Source organism: Chaetodon auriga, chromosome 8 (genome assembly GCF_051107435.1).
Source record: "Chaetodon auriga isolate fChaAug3 chromosome 8, fChaAug3.hap1, whole genome shotgun sequence".
NCBI lineage: Eukaryota > Metazoa > Chordata > Actinopteri > Chaetodontiformes > Chaetodontidae > Chaetodon > Chaetodon auriga.
Window position 1 is genome coordinate 11,371,057 of NC_135081.1, and position 20,389 is coordinate 11,391,445.

The following is a 20,389-nucleotide window of genomic DNA, read 5'->3' on the forward strand; positions in this document are numbered from 1 at the left end:
GTGTGAATGCAGTCTGTGTGTGGGCGTTCCTGCATGTGTGCAATCTGGGGAGATGGTCAACAGCAGACCCCAAGGCACCAGGTGTCACAGAGAGAAACAGCTGAGAGAGAGGGGACAAGACAGCTGCTTCTTCTGCCGTGTGTCAGAGGTGGTCCTGCTGGAACGGTGGCAACATCTTTCCCAACACTGGACTTCTGCTTCAAAATTGTTAAAGTGTTAAATAAAGTTAGGACAAGTGGGGGTTTGACTGTGGGTTAGTATCCAAGAGGGCTAGAATAAGAAAACAATATCTGATCAACACACGCAATGTTGAAAAGTCTCAACTCCCAAACTTGATATAGAGCATTTGCACACGCCTAGAAATGCCTATTAAGCAGGTTTGAAAAAGTTGGAATAAACCCTAAGTTGATGGGGAAACATCTTGATATGACTCAGGAAGATATGTACCAATATCACAGCAGAATCACAGCTTCATATAGGAGCAGTATATACACCATTATACTCCTCCTGGTAGATAATCTTCCCATTTGAGTAAGAATGCTCAAGAAATGAAATGACACCTTGCACCTACAATGGCTGATAACAATGTTTCTCACAAGCACTAGCACAACAAAGTGCCTACCAGAAGCCCCCCTGTAATTGGATTTGGCTGATACCAGGCACCAGCCCAGCCCCCTATAGGACCAATAAGAGGTGTTTATGTTTTGGATGCAGAGTGATAAGGCAGGTAGGCCTATCCTTATTTATTAGGTTGATGCCATCATATCAGACAGGCCCGGTGCGTAGAGTGCAACCTATTGCCCATACGTGCGTGCATGGCCTAGCCTCTATCCGTGCATCGGATCTGAGAGACCTGGGTCCAGAGTGATGCATGATCCCACAAGACTGATCAACCTCCACACGCCTGAAGACAGAAATTTAATGAAAAAAATATACATATATATTCGACCCACATCCAAGGGGCTCGTGATGGGTACTGCCTGTAACGTCGAAATATCCGTCCAGCCCGAGGAGGCTGTGGTCGAGCTGAAAGCATCCACACCTTGTAGCCTTGGCTGCTTAGTCCAGCCCAAAATGGGGTCACTGCCAGTGATCAAAAGCACATATTTCAGGAGGTGTTATTTGAGCTGTTGTCATCAAAGGCTGCGGAATGACAAGTCAGTGCACTAAAACGAGGTAAATAACTACAAGCGGCGCTCATCTCTCCAGCACGCCCGACGCGCAGCACGCACCCCTGAAACCCGACATGAGTTTTAGTCATTTTTGGCAGCAATGTGGCAGCCGGCCGCTCATCACACCGACTGCTCTACTGTAGCTCTCCCAGAGCCAGACTCGCCCCTTCCCGACTTACCGGATTTGAAAAACGCCGCTATGTCTGCCGCGTCCTTCGCAGCCTCATCTAGTCCCTCTCCTGCGCTCATGGCTGTGGTCGCTTGTGCAGAAATAGCGATAGATATCCGCAATGGGTTTTACTCGTGCAATAATCAGTTATCAGCAAAAGCGGATCCTAGCGCCTTTCATTGAAGCAGATCCGGTCATACAATCTGTGCTCCCTTCATTAAGCGAGAGACCTCCTCCTCCATTTTGGCCGAGAAGGGAAAATCCTGGCGACCGATCGGCGGCGCTCCCGAGTTGGGACGTGAGGGCTAGGGGGAGGAGGAGACGAGGGGGTGTGATAGTGAGAGAGGGCGGAGGTAAAAGAGGAGGGCTGAGGGAGGAGGGCTATTCCGTTTCCAGTGGTGGGTGGGGGTGGGATATCCTGGGATTCCGTTTCGGGGGTTTTTTGGTGCATTGTGCGCCACCCGAATTTAGCGTGCGCCACAGCTTATCGCCAGCCCCCAGCGCCGCTCACTGCGGTGCTGATGCGGGCTGCGTGGGAGTCATCCTCCAGGACTGCATGCCTTAATGGCTCAAGCCCAGATGTTATGCCCAAACATCACCCCTGCTTACATGCATTACCACTTAATGCAGTAGTCCTTCTCATGTTTAACCTTATTATATTGGCCCTTACAGCTGAATTAGTTTAATAGTTCAGGTGCTGCATTATTCAGTTCACCTAGGCTACTGTATGATTGCAAATTGTGCGTAAGGGTAATATTACTTTTGCCAGCAACGACTAATTACCGTTACGTGTTTTTAGTGGACGCGAGGGAGATAACGTCGATGAGGGAGAAGGATTATTTAATTCTCTCTTCATCTCCTAGTGATGAAGATGATGCTCTGGTATGAGGTCATTTGCCCCACAAATCTAACCCAGTTCTCCTGAAGGCTGCAGCTCAGTCTTTTACAGGAATGACAGTGCGCTGCTGCCATCTAGAGGCTGGCTTAATAAACTGCTCTGGGGAGGTCAGCAACTGTGCACCGACATACCAGAATTATAATCAAGAAACTAGAGTTTAACATTGACTTGACCCCGTTTATTTCGATGACACGAGAAATGTATAAATAATAGCACATGGATAATGCATAACTAAAGAATTTGAAAAAAAAGAAAGAAAGAAAGAAAGAAAGAAAGAAAGAAAGAAAGATATTATACCTCTCAGACAGTTCCGTTCTGTGACATCATCAGTCTGATTGATGCAGCTGAGTGATCAGCTGACGCGCTGGGTGAGTTAGCTAATTATTAAGCTAACTGTTGTCTCCTGCTACCTGCCCTTGTGGAGGGTTTTAAAGTAAAACGGAACGCATATTGGGTTTCATCTGTGCAGCCAACGTATCTCCAATAATTAACACAACGACCTTTTGTTAAAAACCAGTTATAGCTAATTAGCTAGCCCGGGTCTACTAGTCTATTTTGCAGCAAACTTAGCTGACAGAAGCTCTTGTTTAGCTAACCATCGTTAGCAGCCACTTAAACACTAAAGAACAAGCAGTTAGCTCTTTCAGAAGAAGTACAAAAAGGACAAGGATTTGAAAAATGGCCACCTGCTAACTTCAATAAATCAAATAACCAAAGTGACTTGCCCATATTAAAAAAAAAATAATAATATCTGCAAATATTTCGCGACCAGCCCACGACCCCTTTGACAAAACGTGTCGTTACCTTGGAAACCACTAACAACATACAGGAATAACGCTGGCAAAACGTGTTTTGAGGAAGGTGGAGGGCTCCAACCCCGAAAACGACTCTTAAAAAGTTTCACCACAAACAGACTGCGGAGAAAAAACGCCGTCCTCAACGTGGACAAAGCTGGGAATGTAAAGCCTGGTTCCAGAGGAGGCATTTCTACAGAGGAATGGTCTAGCCATGTCCTCCAGCTCGAGGCTCGCCAAAGTCAGCTACAGGAGCAGACCCAGCCAGCCCTGCGTCCCCGTGGAGTCACTGAAGGAGATGCAGGTTAGATGCCACGTGTTATGAACAGATGAGTGATAATCATGATATTGTGACACTTTTATGTAAGTCTGTGAGGGAGATCTCCTCAGTGGCCCCCCTCCCCATCCAGAGGGAATGCAGACCCTTGATTTCGGGACTAAGAATCCCTATAGAGGAGTGTCTGTTTTAGGGAGAGCTCTGTTTGTGTGCTTTTAGGTATTATGTCTGCTATAATAGTCCAGTATTATTGTTGTTGTTGTTGTTGTTGTTGTTTCTGTCTAAAGAATCATCACAACAGCATAGGTTATTATGATCGTTTTGATATCTGTAAAATATCACTAATATTTCTATGTTAGGATTATTATGGTAATTTTTTTTTTTTAGTTTTGCATTCATTCATCCAGCACGTCTGCGTTCGTACATGTATAAGCAGATCTCCCTCCTGGCATGCTCGGTTATATTTTTAGTCCTCTTTATCATTCATTATGCATACCATCATCGAAGAATAGGTTTTGTTATTTTGTCATTTAAAAGACTACTTTTATGTTTTTTAAGCAATCATATTTTGCATTTTTATTTTTGTGTACCTCAAAAAAGCCTTTGCATAAAACGCAAAACTGATATTGCTAGAACAAATAAGTTATATTTAAAGACCATGTGGTGTTTCTTCTAAAGTGATCAAAGCTCCACTCTTTCTACTGTCAGATGGATGCACAAGAGCTTCTCAACGTTTTTTAATTAACCCTTTATTTAGCATTGGCCCTAGACCAGTTACTGTACTGTAGATAGTTATTTGATGAGTTGGGAGAGTGAAACCTTATATCAGAATTCCCTTCTCTCTTGTGTGAAAGAATGATGGAATTAATCTGCACTTCATTTTCAATTCAAGAACCCCTCGAGTCCTTTTGATAATTGCTCTGAGAAGCACTGCACCATTAGACTCGCTGGCCTCTCAGCAGTATTCAAATATAACTGTTGCACTTCCTTCTGTGTTGGTTGTATTATGGGCCTCGGTCCACTAGATGGTAGTGTATTGTTGCTGTAATGTGAGCTCTCTGAAGGCTGGATGATGTTCCATAGAGATGTGTTTTACCTCTAATGCTCTTTATTAATGTGGAACTGTGTCTCATCAACATGGTCATTGTTATCAGTAAGAACTTGTTTCGTCATCTTTCTTTATGTGTGTTTAATTCACTTAATCACCTCACAATCAGCAATTCCACCATTCCACCATCGTAAGGGTCAGGATGAAATGGAAGTGAATGGAATATTTAAATTCACATTTATGTGAAGGTTTTGATTTGCATTTACTCAACCTTTCACGCAGGTTATAAAAGAAATACAAGGATGCACATGCAAATTCCTTCTGGGTGCTCATGCAGTTAATTTTGTTGTTTGTATGCACGCATTTAAAAAGAAATTAAAAAAAGCCTTGTGGTTGAGTAAACAACTCGTTATTATTTATGCATTATTTTAAGCAGCAAAAGTAGACTTGAATTGTACACAAATAATTCTGGTCTGTCACAACCTCTCAAAACGCCCCTGGTCAACACCATCGTGGAAACGCAGCTGTGCTCGTTGCGAAAGTGTAGTGTTTTACAGTAGCTGGTGTAATTTTGTTCATGGAGATTTGTGTCATCTTCTCTGTTGAATACAGTGTCTACAGGCCTGCTCTTAATGGCATGTTGGGTGCCAGTTATGCCCATTTTTTAATGTAGTAACATACTTTAGATAAACTAAAATCAATTATTATAATAATAGCAATTAAAACAATCATCATTTATTGGATTTGATTTAATAATAGCACCCAAGAGTGGTTAGAAGCTACTAAACAACAAATGCCATTAAATGAGAAGCAGTGAAAGTCAAAATGCAGAGTACTGAGGGCTGTTTCGGCTGCTGAGACATATTGTGCTACAGCCTGGTGTAGTTTTTAAACAGGTCTGTTTAAGCTCTCCAGCTCTGTCAGCGTGAGCATCATCTGGGACAACAGTGGACCTCTCTCTGTCATGCTCCCTCTCCATGTCTTTCTCTCTCAGATCTCACCTCCCCTTCATTTATAATTTACAGTCACTCTCCTGTTTCATGGCAGCTGAAAACCAGACAGTTCAGCTTAGAAAATCAGCCACGGCATTGTGAAAAATTGATGACCCAACTGCTTTTAAATGCAAAGCTTCGCAATCATTTCTCCAATATCAAACCGTCAGTCAGATCGGCGTGGAGAGAGCTTTGCGTCTCATCTGCTGGACGCCGCAGTAAAAGCTAATGGAATTTAATATTAATTTGTTTGTGTGTGCATGTCTGCGTGTGTGTGTGTCTGCTGAGGATCTTCCCACTCAAGCTGCAACTAATGATTATTTTCATTGCCTGTCTTTTTGATGATCATCCATTTAATATATAAAAAAGAGAACACAAGGCGGCATTTCCTATATTATTATGTTATATTTAGACCATGTTAGAATTTAAAAAGCGCAATGCTAATTCCTGTCAAAAGTCACCATTATGTTATTACTCTATGAAGCTGTTACTATAGTCACTGCATGACTAGTATTAGTTAGCATACAGTGGTAATACATACAATACCCAAGGTGTTAATGTGTGAAACCAGGTAAGAGGCTGATGAATATCTTGTTATAAAGTCATGTTTTAAGGTCACTATACACTTTATGTTTTATCTGTTGGTCTGCATGTGTGCGTGTGTTAAAGAGGTTATGTCTTAATGTTACCCACCCACTCTGTATTCCAGTCTATCAACAGCATTTCCACCCCCCACCCTCACCCCCATCCCTGTCCCTGCGTCCCATTGCTGTAATAGAATTGTAAGGTGAGAGCAGGACCTCAATAATCACCTTGCAGACAAATGGTCATCCAACACCACATTATCTAGTTAGCAGTCCCCCTTCAGGAGCAACACTCTCATAATTTCAGGGCAGTAACCTTTCTCACATGGCAAATAAGAAGGCTGATTGCTCACATACTGTAGCGAAGCCGCTTGTTCTCTGTCTGCTCGTCTTTGTTGGAAGCTGTAGTTCTCTAATGTCATGAAAAGCAAAGCCGATTAAGATGGTGGAATGACCTGAAAAGAAGTGTCAGAAGACTGAAAGGCTCACTACGATGTTGCATTTTAAACCAGACTATCAAAACAAGGTAAGGTGACCTAACAGTTCTGAAGTTACACACAGCTTGGCTTCATGGCTACTTTGGCCGAATGCAATTCATCATTAATGTGTTAGGATTCAGTAAACAGTTAATGTGTTTCTATCAAAATGTGGCTGGTATGAGCAGGCAAAAGCACGGGGGACACTTAGAAAAACAGGTTTTATTTATGTATGAAAGCCTAGTTGAAAATGCTTTAGTGTGCTGCAGGTTATGCCGGCTTCCCACAACAACTGATTTTATCTGACAAGAGCCTCAGTCTGCTATATTTATTGCAGAAGGTTACAGCAACCAGTGAAGAAGTTGTACTCTAAATAGGAAGAGAGGCTGCTTCCCTGGCATTTTGTGGGTTTTGCTCTTGTCGTGTATCATCAAATATATCAAAATACAAATACGGGGGAGAAAGTTAGAAGAGCTGTGTGTGTTTTTAAATGGTTTCTCAATCACTCAGAAAATCTGGTAGACTGACTCAAACATTTGTCATGAACGGAACTGAATGTAAATTTTGGTTTTTTTGGGGGGGATTTCTTTTGTTTCAAAAAGGAAAAATCTTGATCTTTGAATTAGTATAATTGTGGAAACAGTTCATTCATTGTGTTGTGGCCTTTAGCTTAGACAGTTCACATTGTGTCCCTGCTTTTCGACATTACAGTCTTTGCAAAGTTGAGTCCATAGTGACTGTTCCTTAACGAACATTTATCTAGATCTGTATGCTCTATGTGATCAGGTGACATAAGTAACATGAGGGTGTCTGTGCGCAGAAGCCTCCGTTAAGCACTTAGTTGCGCTAGTTGTTCCACTTGCACAGTTGTCAAAGCAGTGATGCATGAGGTTTTGCCCACTGTGTGTGTGCATGCTACAGTAAATGTTTGCATACAGAGCTCTCAGTGTAGCTTTATTCATAGGTTTCTGTGTGTATTTACCTGCATATGTAGTACATAAGTGTGCTCATTCACAAGCAAGCATATGATGCACCAGTTTGTATAGCACACAAGCTGCCCATATGTTTCAGTCTGTCCTGACCACAGCTGGCTGTGAAAACTCATACACTATTGACAGGAACGGCCATTAAACGTAAAGCCGCGCAGCTTCAGCTCACCTGTCTGAGGATTCACCACTGACAACTTGATAGGGCTCGTCCTTTCAAGGGTGAGCGTATACAGCTCCCCTGTGTAGCCTACATGTAGATGAGAAAGTGATAGCAGGTTATCGAGAAGATATAGGATGGTTTGAGTCAGAGAGGCGAGGAGCTGTCATGTCGCAGGTGTTTAGAAAGCAGCTCTGGAAACAAATAGTCTCCAAGGTCATTCAGGTAAGGGGACTCATGTAGCACTGCTGTTTTTGTTGTGGTGTCATTCGAGGGGTCTCTCCCATTTTTGTTTATCCATCCACAGAATTCTCATGTGTGATCACTGGCTGTAATGGCAGCTTTCATTTACCGCAGTGTGATTTGAAATAAAATGGTCAAAACTTTACCCACAACTACTGTGACTTTGACTTTGACAGTGAGGTTTTTCTGCTCCTCACAAGATTTGGATTCAAAGTGATTTTCGTTGTTTATTTGAGGTTTTTTTGAGTTACTTTCTTAAATCTTAGATACATTATCAGGCTGCAGTCCTGCCAAACTATTGGGCTGCACACTTTTTGTCACAGCTGCTTTCTCTTTAATTCCCAAAGCCACAGTTTGTTTATTATAGGGATTGGCAGTCTCGCCATAGCTTATCTCAGGATGGGCCTTTGTTTGCCTCTGGAAGCTCTTAATGTTGAAGCTGTTTTTACATGGGCCTGTCAGTGCTGGCTTCTGCATCTGTGTTATGGGAATAACTAAATGTGGTCCTGTGTGTGCCTGTCTGTCATTGTTGGAGCCTCTCATTGTTGGCTCGTGCATTTTGTGTATTTGTGAATTGCATTCAACAGTGACTTAGTCTGCTTGTTTGAATAATGTGCACCGCATCGCATTGTGTCTGCATTGTTTGTGTCTGGGCTGAAGGCTGAGTTGGTTGTTCACACAATTTCGAATGGAAGGCAGAGAGAAGGTGTGAAACGCCTGGTCGCCCAGCAACTGATGGCTTGGCATGCTTTTATTTATGGTCGACCTGTGATGTCACTGTGTGTGTGTGTATGTGTATAAAGTGTGTGCGTATACCTCCAGAGAACAGAGTTCTGTAGTGGTTTATTGAAACTTATAAATATGTAAATAAATGGCCCATTTTTTCTCATTTGGAGAGTTAAATAAAACAATCATGCACTAGAAATTGTCACAAAGGTCGTACACATGTGAGCCCTGTGTTCTAACTTTCCTCAAGTCAAACATGTTCATGTGTGCCTTGACTGAAGTGTGTCCATGGAGAGTAAATTTCTAAGCTGTAGTTTTGTTGACTTAGCCGCCATCCTGTTATCTGCCGAAGCGTCCTGTGACTCTCGGCCGCTCTTCCTGAGAGTAGTTTGTTGGTGCTTGTCAAATATTACCATGCATGATTTGCGGAAAAGTTAATGATTCTGAGGATTTTCAGGGGGTCCCAGGTACGCTGCAGATGGACACTGCCTGGGCTCTTTAGGAAAATATTATTTGTCTGGTTTCACAGAACAAACTGGAGTTTCAGTGTGGTTATCATCTGACCTCTCTTAAAGCCGCTAACAGGCTAATGTGTTGCCGCTCTCACTAACCTTGTTGACATGCTCAGCTTGTGAGGTTGTTGGCACGCTCCACCTCGCTCCGGCTTTGAATCACCAACCCCCGAGGCTCTAACTAACAACAATCAATACCTTGACTCTGAACGGCCCTGACTTGTAGAATTGTCCCTTCTCTCTTTATATCTGCCTGCCTCTTGCATATCTTCCTTTTCCTCAGGTTACGGCATGCTGTAATATTATTTCCAATCTTTTTTCCTCCCTTTATCTCCCCTTCCTTCAATTTCTCTCCCCTCTTGCCTCCCTTTTATCAGTTTTTCCTCGCTGTGCACAACTACCAATCCTATACTTCAATCTCCCTCCCTTTGTCATTTTTAGGATTCAGACAGCTTCATCTTTTTCCTCTCCTCTCTACCTCCCTTGTATCTGTTTTTACCCATGTATACCGCCCTTTCTTCCTCCGATGCTGCATGTCTTTTTAATCATTACCATCTTTTGGATTTGTCATCTTTCCTCTTTATGCTGCTTTCAAGGCTTTATTCAGGGTTCTATCTGATCTATCCCTCAAAACCTGCCACATCTGTTCTTTTCCAATCTGATTCTCAATACAGTCCATGGGGACTCACCCCATGTGCTTGCGTGTACAATATGTCCTGTGCTCCATGTACTCTACAGACTTTAGCAGTTGGTTTCAGCTGGCAAGAAGAAAATATACAGACAACCACATGATTTGGACTTAAAAAACACAAGGAAGGGACAGGAGAGACAGGGACAGAGACACTTGATCACTAAATATGTCATTCTCAATGTTAATCTTTAATCCAGTTGTTAACAATTGCCTTGACAGATTGGTATATAAAATAGCTCCCTCTCTAGTGTTTTATTTCTGGCATGGCCAGTCACAGTAGCACAAGCTCCTGCTTTGTTGCAGAAGAGGGCCTTTTAAAAGATGTTCTGACCATGCTGACGTCAATGCAAAAAGTATTTTAAGCCAGAAATAGCTATTCCTGTCACCCTCTGTTTAAATTCTAGACAGACAAAAGGAAAGGGTAAATGAGAGAATTTAAATGCTCCCTGCAGCTGGCACACCGTGCAACACCAGGTTTCATGTAATTTATTGGCTAACCTTGTTCCCATGTTACTGAGCAGCGTAACCTGGCAACCCATCGTGGTTGATGTCACTGTCCCACCATCCTAAATACAAGCCACGGCCTGCTGACACAGACTGGCCGTGTTGTCGTTTAACCTTTTCTAAGAAAGCTGAATTTTGCAGAGTTTGGGTGGGCGTTGACAGGCAGAGGAATAGAAGCAAATGGAGATGCACATTTGAAAAACTTAAAGGAATACTGACATCTGTTTTGGATATTTTCTGTTATTTGTCTGCAAACCACAGGAGAATACTGTGCTTTGATGAGTACTGAGGATTATTCATTTTCCACTGTTTCTTTATTACATACTCTGCTGCTAATTCATTGAAACCATGCAAAACTATGGGTCATTTTGTCAACTTTTTTGTTTAAATGATGTCTGAGAGCAAGTGGAGGACCACAGGAGAGCTTCACTCATCTGTCATTACCAACAGCCTCATCAATGCACATCAAGTATGTTAAACACGGCCTTATGAAAAATGACAACAAGCTAGACGATTTTCTTTTTTTCAGTGAACCAGAGCTGAGCTGAATTCAGCTTCATGTCACTCAATCCAGAATGTCAGTTTCAATCTAACTGAGCACTCCATCAAAAGCAAATGTACCCAGTTACGTTTTTAATCAGTTTAAAAGTAGTGGCATCGTGATATTCATTAAACTTGTCTGTACGTTTTGTTCAGCAAAAGCTGAAAGAGGAACGTGAAGCTAAGAGGGCCCAGCTAGATGGACGGCATGACTACATCCTCAGCATTGTGGCTTCATGCCTGGGACTGGAGAAGGCTGATGTGGAAGATGCCATACTGGAGGGGAATCAGGTACCCTGTACTCATACATTATTCATATTTCCAACCAGAATTATTATTATTATCACTTGTATAAACCACATAACCCTGACTATCAACAACAAATAGGCGGGGCAGCGTTTGCAAGGCTTTTTGAATTGATATTTTTCTTGTCTGTGACTGTGCGTTTGTAGTAAGTGCTCATCTTCAAGAGGCTGTTGTGTCTGAGTTTTGTTGTGGTCTTTCTCAGATTGACCGCATGGAGCAGTTCTTTGTGGCTGAGGGTCTTCCACACCTCATGTTCTACTATCAGGACACTGAGCCAAATGAAACAGGTAACATAACCATTACCAGGTCAACAATTAATGTTATATGTTGACTGCATCCAATTGTTGGCAGCACATCAAAGTGAGGTTCTGTCCCTGTGTGAAATACAGTGTTGATGACAGAAATCACAACTATTGATTAGGGCTATAATTTGATTCAAATGCAAATTCCCCATTTTCAGGATTAAGTTCATTGAGATGATACCTTGTGTTCATTCTATGTCCATTTTCTCTTCAGCAGCAGTAGCAGCAGCCTCTGCACCCTCGCAGCTTGTTGCCCAGCAGCCCGGTCGCAGCAAGAAGTCTAAAGTGTTTGTGACAGACGGGAGGGATGTGGCGCTGACTGGAGTGTGCGTCTTCTTCACCAGACCCAACACCTCTAAGACAGTCACCTCTGAGAGCATACACAGAGTGAGTCACTCTTCAGAGTACCGTTTGCAAGGTCGTGACTTTTAGGGTGAGTGAAGGTCAGTCAATAATATAAAAGAAACTAATTTAACCGTTATTACACCTTTGATATGGGAATCTTTTATCCAACCATAGTGCAGAATGGCTAAATGTGGGAATAATATGAACCATATGCATTTTAGAAAATGATGCCGAAGAATCTTTTTTTTTCACTGTGAGGCTTTCTGCTCTGCCGTTCACTCAAATGACAAATTAAAATAGACTGATTCTTTCAGTGGAGTAAAAGATGACGTTTTTGAATGACAGAAGGACATTTGATTCCCTTTCCTCTGCCAGTGATTACTGTTTGAGCTTATTCGCATGCTAAATCGTTTCCCTTAACCAAGACAGCTTCTTTCCGTCCAAAGCCAGTGAGGCAATAGGGGGTACAGCAATAGCACTCTGATACCACAGGCAGTTCTGACTATTGATTCTTGCTGATCACCTGCTGTCAGCAGCAAAGCTAATCACTCCCACTGATAACAGGGCATGTTCCCTACAAGACATTCACAGCAAGAGACGGAGGGACAACTTGGTGTGTGTGTGTGTGTGTGTGTGTGTGTGTGTGTCCATGCCCACTATTTGAGTGTACCTGCTGTTCCAGAGAGCAGTGCAAAATTCGTACTGTATTTTTGTATTGATTTAAATCAAATAAATGAATGAAAAACAATTATCCAAACATTAGAATAAATAAATAAAACAATTTTGGTGTTAATGTGTTGCAACCACAGAACACTTTATCTCCATCCATGGGCAGAGAATGGGGACCCCACATGCAGTCCACCTGCCATTAAGGCACTTTCTGCCTCCTATAAAGGACCACCATGTGTTAGTCAGGTCAGACAACACAACAGTTGATTAATGAAGTCTGATCAGTTGTTGTTTAATGGCCTTGACCACATACATGCAAACTTAAAGGTATATCTAAACTGGTTGGGTGAGATTATTGCTATGGCCTACACTCATTAGGATCTCCTGACCCCATCTAGTTTGTGCTCTCACTTCACTTGAGGGGTGTGGAGTGAGCATCCTGGACCCCAGTCAAGGACATTTCTCTCCAGGATGTATGATCGGCTGTAAATTGGGCCTCACCTCACACTTTTGCAAGGTTCTACAAATTCAGTGTTACTGAACCAACACTGGCTAGTGCAGTTTTGAGTTCAGTCTCCTTTGAGGGACCTTCTGTCGAGGAGTGAATAGCAGTCTGCCTTTGAATTAAGCTTATCTGGAAATACAGCAGTCCACATATCCCCCATAATGAGATACAGAGGGAATACTTCAGAGAGATTACAACCGTAATCCTGGTTCTCTGATAGCATGAGTGTGATATCACACCAGTCCATCCTCCTTGCATTAATGACTCAGCGTCTGCCCTTTATGTGGGGTGAAGATGTCACTCATCTGGAAACCAGTGTCACTAGATGGGATCACATCAACCACGATGCACCTCAGCATGCTGACCCATGAGAATTCAGTAATCAGTACTATTTTATTAGACGAGTACTCAAACCACACCCATTTTCAAACACACATTTGTGTTGGTGTTTCTGTCACTTTATGGGGACATTACATAGACTTACATTCATTTCCTGGAGACTAACCCGAACCAAAACCATAACCTCTTCACCCAAAATTTTACTTCACTTTTATCTCTTTCTAGGATGTAAATTTCAATATGTTGGACACAACAGAGGTGGGCCTGTTAAAAAGTGTGGAGCAGTTGCTCTCCGAGATCTTCATCCCCACAATGAGGAAGATGAACCACGGCTGGGGGGAGATGGCCAGTCCCCAGGCCCAGGCTGTCAAACAGGACTTTATATCATCACTGGAAAGCTTCGTGTCTGTTTTGGCTGGAGCACAGGAGAGCCTGCAAGAAAAGGTGAGGATTAGACAGTGTTACACATCAAGGATAAGTTTGATTGTTCATGTATGAGTTTGATTCAGAACAGCTGTAAAATACCCACAGAAGAAACACCTGTGACTTAACCAAAGTAGTATTTAATCAAAAGCCAGTTTAAATGTTTGTGCACTTATCAAATGCCTCACCATTGCCAGTATATGGGAACCTATATGCTATTTAAAAGCACAGAAAAATACTGTACATAATGATTTTGATTAATATAGTCAAATAAAGGCTGTTTGAACACCTGTGAACCTTTTTCATTACAGTTGTGTGTTTCATTGAATCAGTGTAACACTTTTATTTTTAGAGCATCACAACAAGTCCTGCAATACTAAAACGATAATAACTGTAAACAGCCTGTTTTGACCGCAGCCTGTTCTTGTGTGAGGCACATCCACAAACAAAATAAATTTCAGACACCATAGCAAAAATAAACCATGTCGTGGCCTGCCTCCAGGTTACCTTGAAAGAGTGTGACACATTTGACCTGCGGGTCCTGAAAGGCCCATCAGACTACATGGCGGCAGCCAACAGCACGGAGACCACAGAAAAGATAGAAGCCTGCATGAAAGTCTGGATCAAACAGATAGAACAGGTGAGACGTGTTAGGTAACAGGTAAGACGTTATCCTCAAACTTACCCCAGTGATTATTTAGCCTCAAACCTGTTGTAATGTCGTACCCCTCTATGTTGTGCAGAGCAGCTTGTGGCTAGGTTTTGAAACAAACTTTATTCTCAGATCCAAGTTTGCTTGAAATTTCTTTGAATGCACCATCTATCAGGTGAAGCTGAACAGACAAATATTTGGCTGGATATGTGTTAAATTTTTCATGGAGCTGAGCTACAGATGTTTAAAATGTATGTTCATCCTGACAAGTAGCATAGCAATCTGTCAGGAATGGGGGTGGGGATGGTTGCAAAATTACCGCAACAAAATGGAACAAAACTGGAATAAATGAAATTCGAACATTCAAAATAGGGAAATCTAAAGTACCCATGTTCTCCAGGTTCTAGCTGAGAGTGACCAGCTGAGAAAGGAGGCTGATGACCTTGGCCCTCGGGCTGAGCTGGACCACTGGAAGAAACGAATGTCCCGCTTCAACTACCTTCTGGACCAGCTGAAGAGCCCTGATGTCAAAGCTGTACTGGGTGTGCTCTTGATGGCCAAATCTAAAGTCATAAAGGTCAGACATGACTCTTTTTTTTATTGTTTCTTCATGCAACACTAATTTGATGCTGCTGTTTGATGATGTTTTGATGAGAGTCTGTCCTATAAAATGTTAAACACTATGGTGTGTGTGACACAGTCTTACATTAAATGCAGTAAGGGTTTGCTCTGTCTAGTCATGGCGGGAACTGGACACCAGAATTACTGATGCAGCCAACGAGGCCAAAGACAATGTCAAGTACCTCTACAGTCTGGAGAAGTTTTGTGACCCTCTCTACAACAGTGACCCTGTGAGAAAACTACTTTCATCTCTTTAAAGATAAAATAGTCTGTTGTGTTACTGTATCCATGGAGAACTCTCCTAAAGCTGTGGAAATGGCATGCTACACAAATACTGTTCAATGTCTCACATGTGCAAGTGCATGTAATTACATACTGTTTGTAATTACGCTCCCAGGCTGTAATTTCTGTTTCACCCCAGGTATCAATGGTGGATGCAATCCCAGGTCTGATTAATGCCATCAGGATGATTCACAGTATTTCTCACTACTACAACACGTCAGAAAAGATTACATCGCTTTTTGTTAAGGTAGGAGTGTCTGCTGCACAATATATGATTATTATAAAAACGATTATATTGTCATCAACAATGGGATTCAGTAAGACGCTTTACCTACAGTCTGGAAATGGTCTTCATCTGAACCCTGCAATCTGTAATGTTCATGTATTTGTGGATGAATAAAATTAACCACTGACACGTTCCATTTTTGTCGACTAAGGGCATTATTACATTAACCCAGTGTAAAAAACAAGAATTATGCACAAAAGGATGTGCAGCATTTCCATTTTTAGCATCCCAGTGAACAAACTGCTGACTCAGCTTATCACAGAATAGACGTGAACAGCATGTAAACAACAGATTTTTTCATGGACCATTTTACAGCAGTCAAGCAAATTGCACCTTTGGCCTTTTGACATGCTTGCTCATAATATTTTACTAATACTTAGTTACTTTATCTACATGTACGGTCTTAAGTTGTTTGGGTCCACAAAGAATCCACATGCAGATCTTCATTTCACCATCAATATCTCCAGGTGACAAACCAGATGATCACAGCCTGCAAGGCCTACATCACTAATAACGGCTCTAATTCAATATGGGACCAGCCTCAGCAAGTTGTGGCGGACAAAATCAAAGCTGCAATCCACCTAAACCAGGTACTGGATACTGCCTATTGGCAGAATGTGTCATTTTTAACGGAATGTGTTTACGTTCTTATCAAATGTGGTTTCTTTCCAGCACAGTGAACATAACTTTTAATTTTCAAACATATTTCCATGTAAATATTTGTTATTGTTTGGAAAAAACAAACAATTTGTTGTCTTCTCCACAAAGCTTGTGTCATCATCAGATGTTTTGTTGAAAGTCAGACATGTGAGAATGCAGTGCGAGGTGCCATATAAGACATGTTAAGAAGAGAAGCAAAGTTACTTTTCAACCAACAGTCGTTATCTCCAATGCATGGATGAAAATGGAAGTGACCACTTTTGTAATGTCTCAAACTGTGTCCTCAAGGAGTACCAGCGGTATTTCCACAAAACCAAGGAGAAGCTGGAACAGACTCCCTCTGAGAGACAGTTTGACTTCAGCGAGATGTACATTTTTGGCAAGTTTGACACATTCCAGCGACGACTCAACAAGATCCTGGAAATGTTCAGCACCATTTCCACCTACTCTGCCCTGCAGGACTCTAAGATAGAAGGACTGGAGACCATGGCCACCAGGTTTCAAGTGAGTTTAGTGTTGAGTCCGATTCTTTCTGTCAAGGCAGTTCTGATCACACAGAGAGCTAATGGAAATCCCCATTAGCTGATGGAACGTAACAGCTAGCCATTTTGCCATTCATTGATGTTTGTTTCTCAGGAGTATATTAATGTGAGCTCTCTGTTTGTTTCTGCTTCCTTGGATGGACAGACTGCAGAAATGCAGGCAAAATGGGAGGTAATTTCTCACCACAGTCTTCAAACTGTAGTAACGCATGGCCCATTTGCGTAGTTGACAGCATGCAGTGGTAAAATTCATAAACACGAAATTTTACCACTTTACATCTCACTTAATAACTATATGATAACACTAACTGCATGGAACATGAGCAGAGAACCAACGGCAAAATGCGTTGACATTAGTTGCTCCATTTCTTTGTGTTGTTCAGTTATTTTCTTCAGTGATTTACCAGCAAACATTTTGCATGCTGTCAGTTTACCTGCTGATATCTCATCAGTCATTTCATGGCTCAAGTAGCCAGACACAGCTGGACTAAAATAGATTGCAGACGTCTCCTTTTGTGGGAGCCAACCGTTAACTCTGCAATATGCACATAATTTATGGTGAGGTTTAAGATTTGGAGTTACATCTCCACAATTATTCTGCACTGTGCTTGTCCTTTGCTATTATAAAACACAGATTAACTCCCAGACAGTACTTTCTCCAGTATCTACGTCATGTCATCTGAAGCCCTGACACACAGTTTGTCAAGGAAATGGGATTAAAGAGATACAATTCAAGACAAAATAGCAGTATTTATCTCAGCTCAGGTTTGACTGAACGATGAGGCCTTGAGAGGCCTTAAAACTTTCCATGTTGATGAATGTTTAAAAATAAATTGTGTGTGTGCATGCATGTACGCCTTTGTGTTTGTGTGTGTGATAGGCTATTGTGCTGAACATGAAGAAAAAACATTACAGTTTCCTAGACCAGAGGAGAACTGACTTTGATGTTGACTACGAGGAATTCTGCAAAAGCACCTCTGAGCTTCATGTAAGTGAAATATTACAGACACAAAAGCTTAGAAAAGGTTTAATCTGGCATGAAGTGAAAACACATGTGGCTTATCTTGTTGTACTGTAGGTATGACGCACTAGGGGCCATTTTGGGGGATGTAATTTTTATTCAAAAGTTGCACTCTACTGTCTCTTTTGTAAGTATTTTTTCTCATTGGTCCTCCAGAACCAGCTGAAGATTTTCATGGATAGCACCTTTGAAAAAATTCAAAATACAGAGAGAGCACTGAATGTGCTGAAGAGATTTGACAGGTAACTCATTCTTTTACACCTCTTATCATCACATTTATCAAACCAAGTATTTCCTCAGTCTGGTCCTTAGCACAGAAAACTGCTAATTCTCTATCCTACCAGCTAATTAATTATAGTTAATTGTATTCATATAGCATGTCAGGTTTAAACCCGTCTCTAATCAGATGGCTGAAATTGCGGACTTTGAATAGACGCTTCTCACTGTGGTGTAACTAATAAGGCAATTGCTGCACTTAAATAGGTTTTCCAGTTCCAGGTAATGTTTTTGCATACTGGCCCCCAACAAGATGCCAGTAACACATCTAATGGGACGGTCCCATTATTGATGTTATTAGTGTGTTTCCTGTTATATGCCTTGCCATGAGAAACGTCTTTCCAGTTGACTGTAGACTTTGACCTAAATATCGCCAGAGTACTCTATTACAGTTTATTCTATTTATTTCTTACTTATTTCATTGAATTCTGATGGGATACAACTACTTGTATTTTCGGACTCATTATAAACAGGCTGGGCATCCCAGACCTCGGCATTGACGAGAAGTATCAGCGGATTCTGCAGAACTACGGTCGGGACATTGAAATGGTGTCCCGTATCTACATGAAGCAGAAACTGGACCCCCCGATTGGCCGAGACTTGCCCCCAGTGGCAGGCCGTATCATGTGGGCTCGGCAGCTGTCCAGCAGGATCCAGGGTCCCATGGATCTCTTTCAACTGGTAATACTGAATTCCTGCCTCTCTACGGTGAAACTTGGCCGGGCCTTGGTGTTGTTTTTGTTAATTAACTGTACCATTCTCAGTTAATTTTTCTCTGTAAGCTGTACAGTACCATTCTGTCCCTGTGCAGCATCCGGGAGTTCTTTCCACACCAGAGGCCAAGAGGATCATCAGGAACTTTAACAGGGTAGCAAGGGTCCTGTTGGAGTTTGAGATGCTCTACCATCACAGCTGGATGAAAAAGGTAAAGGGAGAGGGGAAATGTGATGTGGTCTGTGGGATGTATCTATTAATATTAGAATAATAAGGTATAATGTTTAACAAAATGTCTGGCATGCGACAATACAACATGTATACATGTACATGTGTATGTGTGTGTGTTATCGACCCTCCTATTCACTGCCCACTGCCTTTGTTCTCTTTACTCATTTTTTTCTTCCTTTTTACTGTTTTTCTGCTTCATATTCCCTCTTCCTCTCACCTTTCCTTTCCCTCACTAAACTATCCAACCCGCCTTGATACCTCCGACCCAGATGGAGGATGCCCGGGTGGGCCTGCAGGCCTCTCTGCTGGTCAGGTCTCCAGAGACAGGGGAGCTGTTTGTGAACTTTGACCCAGAGATTCTGACCCAGATCAGGGAGGCGAACTGCATGACGAGGATGAATTTGGAGATCCCACCCTTTGCTGCTCTGCTGCAGCAGAAGCAGGGCACCCTCAAAAAGAACTACAACAAATTACAGGTGGATGTTCACACAGTTGTACCCATCTGAAATGAAATATGAGTTGATTTTTCATTCATGTAGGAACATAAAAGACAACATCTTATTTATGTTAAAAATCCCCACACAGATATATATATAATATGAGGCTGATACCGAGAAACTTCACAAACTGTATTAATATCTTTCCCCCTTCAGTTAATGTTGAGTGAGAACACCAGAGTGCGGGCTAAGATTCAGACTGCTTTTGAACAGCTGGCCATGCCGCATGTAGCTAAGGTAAGATGTGGTTATGTTATAATTATCTCATCTGGGTGTAAGCCTGGAGGGGATCATGTGTTTGGCCTTGTGTTTGTGTGTGTGTGTGCACGCACATGGTACTGTGTGTGTATCTGTCTGCAGCTGATCTCATACTACTGGACCCACCAGCGTAATATTTTTGGTTCACATGTATGACTGTATGCTCAATGACCTCTCATGGTTGCAGTGATTCACAATTTTTGAAAAGGCTGTTATTGACTGTTCTGTTGTATATCGTGATGAAGTAGGCCTACATATATGCTACCTACATGCTATTTTTAGGTACTTGTACATGAGTATTTCCATTTTCTGCCATTTTATACTTCTTCATTTTATATCAGTGTTTTTCTTTCCTGTTGGTTTGGTCGTGCACATCATGCCAAGATTTAACATGTGACGTGAATCTGTGACAAAATGAGAATGGCTTTGCACAGCAGCTACTACACAAAGTGCATCATCATACTTCACTGACTTGGCAGGTGGATGAGGCTATACAGCCAGGGTTGACCTCCCTCAACTGGACATCTCTGAACATAGACAAGTACCTCTGCCGCATCGACAAGGCTTTGGGTAAGCAAAAAATCCAGCGAGATCAAAGTCCGGCATGCTGACACATAAGACATCCTGTAACTCAGCGCTGGCGGCATCTGATAAAATTTACATTAATCACTTCATTGTGTACTTGTTG

The 20,389-nt window shown here is 42.0% G+C and overlaps 2 protein-coding genes across 8 annotated transcripts in view; one reads left to right on the forward strand and one right to left on the reverse strand.

The window, feature by feature from the left end:
* Window positions 1-1,613, reverse strand: part of triob (trio Rho guanine nucleotide exchange factor b) — a 105,473-nt gene extending 103,860 nt beyond the window's left edge. For all 4 annotated transcript variants that reach the window (XM_076736385.1, XM_076736384.1, XM_076736383.1 and 1 more), the window contains exon 1: window positions 1,352-1,613. In XM_076736385.1, the coding sequence (XP_076592500.1) occupies window positions 1,352-1,421 (70 nt within the window). In that variant the 5' untranslated portion in view covers window positions 1,422-1,613. The remainder of the gene's footprint in view (window positions 1-1,351) is intronic.
* A 1,634-nt stretch (window positions 1,614-3,247) lies between these two features.
* The window catches only part of dnah5 (dynein, axonemal, heavy chain 5), an 85,395-nt gene continuing 68,253 nt past the window's right edge, over window positions 3,248-20,389 (forward strand). The window contains exons 1-19 of one of the 4 annotated variants that reach the window (XM_076738283.1): window positions 3,248-3,337; window positions 10,929-11,063; window positions 11,281-11,365; window positions 11,604-11,767; window positions 13,464-13,682; window positions 14,164-14,301; window positions 14,714-14,890; window positions 15,051-15,164; window positions 15,356-15,463; window positions 15,970-16,092; window positions 16,451-16,666; window positions 16,850-16,876; window positions 17,585-17,692; window positions 17,882-17,967; window positions 18,475-18,682; window positions 18,813-18,926; window positions 19,216-19,422; window positions 19,600-19,680; window positions 20,181-20,271. In XM_076738283.1, coding sequence (XP_076594398.1) covers window positions 3,248-3,337; window positions 10,929-11,063; window positions 11,281-11,365; window positions 11,604-11,767; window positions 13,464-13,682; window positions 14,164-14,301; window positions 14,714-14,890; window positions 15,051-15,164; window positions 15,356-15,463; window positions 15,970-16,092; window positions 16,451-16,666; window positions 16,850-16,876; window positions 17,585-17,692; window positions 17,882-17,967; window positions 18,475-18,682; window positions 18,813-18,926; window positions 19,216-19,422; window positions 19,600-19,680; window positions 20,181-20,271 — 2,491 coding nt within the window. Of the gene's footprint in view, window positions 3,338-7,724; window positions 7,782-10,928; window positions 11,064-11,280; window positions 11,398-11,603; window positions 11,768-13,463; window positions 13,683-14,163; window positions 14,302-14,713; window positions 14,891-15,050; window positions 15,165-15,355; window positions 15,464-15,969; window positions 16,093-16,450; window positions 16,667-16,849; window positions 16,877-17,584; window positions 17,693-17,881; window positions 17,968-18,474; window positions 18,683-18,812; window positions 18,927-19,215; window positions 19,423-19,599; window positions 19,681-20,180; window positions 20,272-20,389 lie in introns of those variants that run through there. The other 3 variants (XM_076738284.1, XM_076738286.1, XM_076738285.1) reach the window with 3 other exon arrangements.